The 8,300-nt window shown below is 31.7% G+C and overlaps 1 protein-coding gene across 1 annotated transcript in view; it reads left to right on the top strand.

The window, feature by feature from the left end:
• The first annotated feature begins 2,292 nt into the window (after positions 1 to 2,292).
• Positions 2,293 to 8,300, top strand: part of LOC132754958 (b(0,+)-type amino acid transporter 1-like) — a 128,803-nt gene continuing 122,795 nt past the window's right edge. The window contains exon 1 of the mRNA XM_060745714.1: positions 2,293 to 2,542. Within this exon, the coding sequence (XP_060601697.1) occupies positions 2,536 to 2,542 (7 nt within the window). The 5' untranslated portion in view covers positions 2,293 to 2,535. The remainder of the gene's footprint in view (positions 2,543 to 8,300) is intronic.

Below are 8,300 nucleotides of genomic sequence, written 5' to 3'. Positions count from 1 at the left end.
CTGGAGTTCTTATGATAACTTTTGTTACTGCCAGTATGTTTTTGTGCTTAATCACGGCACGTTTAAGCGTATTTTATTAGTCAATAAGTGTGTAAATCATTATGAAGCATAGTACGCTTATCATTTGCACAAAAATTTGGTTATATAACGTTGGTTTTGATCGTGTTTTTCAGTTCAATAGATATTTTTCTTACCTCCGTTTCTTGTGTTTTTTGTGTTTGTTTTGGTCTCTTTGTGTGTGTGTGTGTGTGTGTGTGTGTGTGTGTGTGTGTGTGTGTGTGTGTGTGTGTGTGTGTGTGTGTGTGTTTTATTTTATTGGAATGACTGTAAACATACTTGATGTAGAGCATTTACTTACAGGATAAAAAGACGCTTTGAATTTAATACTCAAGCATGATTTCGTCATATACTAGTATACATTATTCCTGGCAGTTTTAGAGAACATTTAGAACAATTTCTAAAAGGTATCAGTTTTTTGTCATAGAAACGTATAAAGTTCTATGACAATGATATGACGATAGAAAGTAAGTCTTCAATAAGATATGTGAGTCACCGTAAGGTTCATGCCGTTTATCGACCTTGTTCCTTTCTCTATTAAATCCAATGTAGCATCACGTGACGTACAGCAATCTCCATATTTCGGAAAATTACTGCATACATTTTTCTTATCAAAGTTGATGTCCTAGTTGTGGAAATTTTGCAACAACTTTTGCTGTAACTGATTTACAAAAATACATTGTCGAACTTCTTTCGCTCGAACCCGTAGGGCACGTGCAAATCTGTCGAAGAGATCGGTAGTAATCGGTTGATTTTTTATGCATAAAAAGATCATACATTTCGGGTGCATGGGTGTGAAGGGTATCCCGGTTACATACGATACATGGTATATTATGATACTTACTTACTTACTTACTTAGCCGCTTTTGAGCCCAACTACTTATTGTCTGCTTTAGAAAGGCGGTTGCTTAAAACATGTAACTGAGAAAAAAAGGTAAGTTTTAAACAATTTTTCCTTGGCGGTTTAAGCCATGTTACTGCTGAATACAGGTGACCGCTGATTCAGGTTTTCCTGAAGATTTTTGTTTGTTTGTTTCATTTTACGCCTTTTCCCAACAGTATTTCAGTCATATAGGCGGATAGTTTCCTAACCATCGTTCCTGGAGAGTTACACCAGTACTAGACTACCTTCCCCCGTGCTAAACTACCAAAGCATCTCCCGGGGATTGAACCCACGCCAGAGAGTAACTGGATTAGAAGTCATCAACTCTAACCCCTCGACCACGGAGGCGGTCGTTCCTGAAGATAGCTTAGTACCTGTTTATCCATGTAGACTGTACACCAAAGCAGTTTCATGTCTTCTCCAGATATATTGAATGATCGTGTTTTAATTTTGCCACATGGCCTCAATGTTGCATTTGCGGAAACTTATGACATAAAACTTTTGTTGACGAACAGTATACACAGAAACATTTAGTGCATTCGTTGGGTTTTATAATGTCAATATGATTTCGCACAAATTTAATTAGGAACTAAAACACGATCAAAACCAACGTTATATAACCAAATTTTTGTGCAAATGATAAGCGTACTATGCTTCATAATGATTTATACACTTATTGACTAATAAAATACGCTTAAATGTGCCGTAATTAAGCACAAGAAACACACTGGCAGTAACAAAAGTTATCATAAGAACTCCAGGACATATTTTGAGTTATCACAAGAACGTTAACTCCGTAACATTAGAAAAATCGGGTATACATTTATTAGCCCGGGCTTTATGTTTGCAACTCTCCACTATAATTAGGTGATTTTGTATAGCAACGAAGAAGATCACAAATGAAAAGGTCAATATGTACGAATTAGCAAATAATTTGGAAATTTTTCTCAAAACTTCCAGATTTTTTTTTAAACGGCGACGAAATATGGACTAAAAGATTTTTTCTGAAACATAATTCAATATGTAGGGCAAGCTTAATTATCAAAGTTTAATTTAGCACCTCAAACTCCCCATTTAAAGTTAAAAATAACCATTATTTACGCGAGTTCTCCAAGTATATAGAAAAGTTTTCCACAGAAATCCGTAACGTTTTCCAGGAACTCCGTGACAGTTATCATAAGAACTCCAAACAAGTTATCATGAGAACTCCATCCTTCGTGTAACACTTCCTCCCCCGTGTTCATGGATGTGGTAAAAATAGTAGATCATGTGTTCGGGCAAGCGTAAAATAGTGACGTAAAATAGTGTCAGTAAATACATGTATAGAGCTGTCACTGCTGATTTCTTAAGCAACACGATATATCCGGAGGGAAAACGTAAACTTGTAATGGATGGTTAAACATACATTAAATACGAAGACAAATTCAGTTTAAAAAGATTGAATGCAATAAATGTTTACAGTTTAAAGCTCCGGTGCATTTCGACAGTGTTCTCATTTTACAAGTTTTTCGCCAGTCTTATTTCAGCTTAGGTGAAAGGACTTAAATAAGATTTATACAAGCTATAAATGCTTAAGTTAAAAGGGACGTAAGAAAATGACAGGTAAAATACGCTTCCCATTTAATAATCTTAATAGAAATATGCATCTTTATCTAATAAATATCAAATTTCTTTAAAGTTTTGACATGCTTTTTACATGTAAAATGTGTGTATTGAAAAATAATATAAAACAAATACATGTATGTTTAAAACGTAGCTTCTAAATGTAGCTTTAACTCTTAACATGTTTTTGAATACACTTTAGTAGTATTTGTAAAAAAAACTTCGGACAATATTCTTTTCATTTCTTTTTTTTTTCAAATATGCAAATTTGAAGAGGGGTTTTGGTAAAAGTCCTTTTAAACAATATAGCTACCAACATTAAGTATTTTACAAATAACTATTTTTGTATAATTTTACAAAAAAGAAAAGGGGGTTCTGAAAGACACAGTTACTGCGTAAATATATAGGTTATGTTATAAGTAACCCGTCACGCCGACACTTTTCTTTTTTTTAAAGTATAGCAACATGCTTCGCCATAATGATGAAAAACCACTAAGTAAAAAAAAACCAACCAGATGAATTTATTTAAAACTATTAAAGTAATAATATCAAAGGGAAAACACCATGAATTTAATTAGATGCATGTTGAAATGTTCAATTAAAGATTAATATACATGTATTAAACTGCACGGAACATTGCAATGTTTAAGGAATTCATATACAACTTTATAAGGTTTGTTAACGGTCTTTTATCAGTTGGAATCGAAAAACAAATTTCACATGTCAGTAAATTAGTAGCAAACACTCGCAGAAAATTGCCAAAAAGTCATTATTGTTTTTCAGGTATTTCATGATCATTTTATAGAAAAAATTCATTCCGCGATAATTTAAAGGTTTTAGTAAGATGTTTTATCCAGTAATGAATTTGTAGTACTTATTTTTATTAGAACCTTATAAATTTTTTAATATTAAGGGAAAACAAAGCAACGGGCTGATTTTAGGCTTGGAGCTCACTGCAACTCTCAATCAATCTCCGAATTCTTATGTTTAACAAGGACATTTCACTAAAATCTATCAATATGTATACATGTAACTATATTATAGCGATAGTATAAGGATCTACCTAGCTTATTATTTCCTTTCAATCGGGAAAAATGAAATACAACTTGTTGACAGGTTATATGGCCCTTTATAAACGGCTGTTTGTAAATATGAGTATCTTACATGATTGGCACAAGTCCCATAACTCTGGTTTGCTTTTTTGCATAATTATGCCCCTTTTTCGACTAAGAAATTCTTGGTTAGGTTTTTGCGTGAAAGCTGGTATCTCTATAACTACTGAAGGAAATGGATTGAAACTTCACACACTTGTTCTCTGTGATTATCTTACATGATTGGCACAAGTCCCATAACTCTGATTTGCTTTATTGTATAATTATGCCCCTTTTTGACTTAGAAATTCTTAGTTAAGTTTTTGCGTGTAATCTGGTATCTCCATCAATACTGAAGGGTTTGTGCCTTTTTTGAAACAATTTTATGCAGTCATAATAATAAAGCTGTGTTTAACTCGATAACAAGCATTTGTACCTTTTCGGACAATTTTATGTCTTAATATAGGTTAGCATTATTATACTCAATGAAACACCCTTGTGATAACTTTTTCAAATAGTCAAACTTTACTGTCCTCCGACAGTTCTTGTTAGCGAAAAAAGTAAGATTTCTTCATGATTTGACAACAGCCATGTATATAAAACTATATAAACGTCACGATTATCCAATGAAAAGCGACGTGACAAACGTGCAGTATTATAAAGATTTACATACACTACTGCTGTCAATTTATGAAGAAATATCTTCTTTCTCTAAAAAGATGTTTGCTGTACTAAGGATTTGTTATAAAGTTTTTGAAGGGTTATATGGCCGTATCTAAACGGCAGTTTGCAATATAACCCTAGCCTAGGGGCTCTGCAACAATCGGCCATATAACCTGTCAAAAATCTTTATAACTCATATTATAACACTGCACGATTACCCAATGAAAATCAAGGTTACAAATGTGCAGTATTAAACACATATAGGCAGAATTTGAGATTTCCAACATATATTCTTTAATATTGAAATAACGTTAGAATTTGAAAAGAAACACATTTCAAGTGAAAAAACTGAGGGGTCACCGATGTAGGAGCACATTTGTCTTGGAGCACAATTGTCTTATGTAAGACCGATGCGGTCGCATTTGTCCTACATAAGACAAATGGAACCGCAAATGTCTTCGCCCCCAAAAACTCATTTGTGTGACAAATGTGCTCCGATCAAGTTTTTTAAGGGACAAGAAAGCACGTTTGTCTCATTTATTTTAAGGGACAAGAAAGCACATTTGTCTACGGAATTCCATAAACTACAGCCTACTGTTTACTGTCAACTGCCTACTGTCAACTGCTTACTTCAACTGCCTACAGTACTGTCAACTGCTTACTTTCAACTGCTTAATGCTTACAGCGACTGTTTAATGCTTACTGTTAATTGATAAATGCCAACTGTTACACCTGTCTAATACCCGATTAATTGCCTGAAAGTAAATGTTGGCTTTTTATGACTTTCTTCCAATGTGTTTATATGTTACAATGAGGCCGTTTGAAACAGTATTGGTCAAGCAATTACTCTGTATCATTTATGAAGACTTTGACTGAAACCTTGGAACTTGTTACATTTATACATGTACATGTATAATTCTCGTTTTACTAAGCAGAAAAATAAGTATATATATATCTTTGCAGGCATCTGCTACTTTTCCAAATCATAGATCTGTTAACTTTATAAAAATGTTATCAATCCAAATATTACAAGTTTTTTCTGTCTCGGTAATTTTGGGGTACCAAATATAACTGCTTGCTTAATTATTTATACATGTATATTCCTGTTCAAGTACCATATAACATGTATATTATAATATTTGTTTATTAAATGATATTGACCCTACCCTATAACTATAGAGCTTAATGATATTTTTTAACGGAGGCCTTGTAATGTCATGAACGTCTTTGTTTTTACATTTAAATCACAACAATGTTCGCATTTTGAAAATAATGCTATATAATGTTTTGTTCGCATTTTGAAAATAATGCTATATAATGTTTTGTTAAAAATAATCTAGATAATGCTGCTCAAAACATAGATACATGTATATAGATTTTCAGACAAAATTATATATACCAGTCGCGTCTCGGATTACCAGTAGTTTATTCTGATAAACGTTAAACGTACTTTGAGAATATACACACTTCATGATTCAAATCATACATGGCACCGTTTAGTTCTATCTAAAAAAGTTAATACTTGTTCTGGTGATTGTAGACCGTACATTTATACCTTAAGTTAATTCTACAAAGCCTTAGATTTGACTCAGGAAAATGTTACTTGAGTTGATGTTAAAAAATTAGTCGACAGAAGCATGATGACTAACATGTCAATTATTGTGTTATAATTGGAAATTCGATGCATATATAATAACATCATTGAAAGATCTTTGAGTTACTTGGGCATTATTAATACAAAGTATTGTTAGTATTTGTTTAACGATATGATGAACTGCGGTATCCTAAATTTGAGTCACTGTAATGCCTTCCGCATGTAATTTCTTAGTTGTTGCAGTATTACCTGTGTTACATTCTGATTTTTTATAACTTATGATAAGGCATTAATACCACAGGATAGAAAACAGATTAATCAATATATTGCTAGACGGTCGTCTTTTTATTTCATTGTCTTAAGAAAAGAGTGTTTACTCTACCGATACGCCAAATACGCACGGGCGTATGAAAAGAAAAAAAGAAAATTTCAAATCGGGCATAGATCGATCAACATATTCGTAGCTGCTAATTGATTTTTTAGGTATGCTGAGGATGTTTCCTTATTCGAATGTGTGTTACCTATTTTGATAATGTGTATAAACAATTTTAGTGAGAATTGATCTATCGTTGTTTCAGTCTATCAAAGTTTTTATGGAGGTATCGTTTAAATTATCTTAAGATTTTAATTTATAACATCCTACTGTATGCGGATTCCATTAAGGACAAAAATGTTCGGCCTTTCTACAGAGCCACGGAATGACGTACACAATGTAAAAAATATGATATGAATAATTTCTTTGGAAATTTCTCTTTTTGCAGATTGAGTTATTAAAATAATCAATGTTATAATGCAAATTAAACTCCTCAAAACCCAAATAATGATAATAAAAAGTCAAATTTATCACAATCATCTTTCCTGCAGAATCAAAATCAATGAAAACTGAACATTTATTTTATATGCAAAATTAAGTCTTGTCTGCAACTTGACATTTGTAGCACAATGGTAGGAAGTTGACCATATGTAATTCCTTTTTATATTTTACCTTGTAGTTAGAAGTCAGTATATTATTTCTAAGTTAGTAACATTCTTTCATCTTATAATCGTTCAAAACCATTGCCCACATCTATCGTCCCAAACCATAGTCAACTTATGTTTATTTGACCTAAAATATATCAATATATAAAGTTATTTCTACTGTCTTATTTTATTGACTATAGAAATGAATTGCAACCTACTGCAAACAATGACATATATTCTTCATTATACGTAGTCTCATCCATACATATAAAACATACAATGAAAACAATGTATATCTATATAAGAGATAATAAGACACGTCATGTCCAGATTCTTTTATTTTCACCGACCTCTGATGGCGAGTCTTAATATATACCAACATGCTTTTATGTGCGTTAGGCATTTAACAATGTACTGAACTAACTTAAACATTTCGGATGAAAATTGAAACAAAAGAGTTGAGAAAAACACTGTTAAAGATAAAAATAATTTTCTTTAACATTGATATAATGCGCATCTGGAAATATTTTTAAAGGACTTACATGATCGCGCGATACTACAATTTAGCTGTGAACACGATAACTTATTGTTACACTAAAACATTTAAGCTATTGTGTTTGTATTATCGTCATACATATCTTTTCCTTGATTATATCTCATGTTAAGGTATGGTGAAACAAAAGAAGAATAACAAGGAAAAAACTTCTTAGGCCCATCTTCATAACAAAAGAGACACCTGGCTATGTTTAGTTTTTCTGATACACGGTAGTAAATGACTTCTGAATCATTAAAGCCAGTGTACAAGCTAGACTGTGCAATTTCTCTTACATTCAATACATGTTTTTTACAATTAAAACGAAAACAAAATACATTTATTGATCACATAAAAAGTATGTTTAATCAACAATAATGAGACCAATAAGCTAATATTTTCCTGTATACACCGTTTTTTAGAATAAAAATTATGACACGTCTGTAAAAAATCAAAATCTATATAAAATATTTGTAAAGTCTCGGGGAAAGCAATTAATATAAAAGCAGAATTAAAATTAAAAGTTCTGTTATGATTTGTATAATTGTTATGAAATTATATTAATGTAAATATACTCTGCAATATAAAGTGATATACACGTTGTAAGAAAGGTAACTTAAAAATGCTTCATATTATACCATAGAAGCTCTACAATATCACGATTTTTTAGAACTGTTTACCTTTAAGTTAGTTGTCAAACCTTTAAAACCCTGATAGAAATAGTAATGATTTTCATTGGATGATTCTGGCAAATACGAAGGCAGATTTGCTCATTGGTTTTACTTGCGGTTATTGCAAAAAGAAATGGAAAAAATAACCAACCTTAAAGTTCACTTTTAAGTGTGTTTGTTAACAAGACAATTATCAAAATTATATATAAAGATGGATTTTAAACAAACACGTCAAACAATATATTGT

The sequence above is a fragment of the Ruditapes philippinarum genome, unplaced genomic scaffold, assembly GCF_026571515.1.
Source record: "Ruditapes philippinarum isolate M1 unplaced genomic scaffold, ASM2657151v2 ctg2147_1_1_1_1, whole genome shotgun sequence".
NCBI classification, from domain to species: Eukaryota; Metazoa; Mollusca; class Bivalvia; order Venerida; family Veneridae; genus Ruditapes; species Ruditapes philippinarum.
Note: the sequence above shows the minus strand (reverse complement) of the source record. Positions and strands in the feature narration are given on the sequence as shown.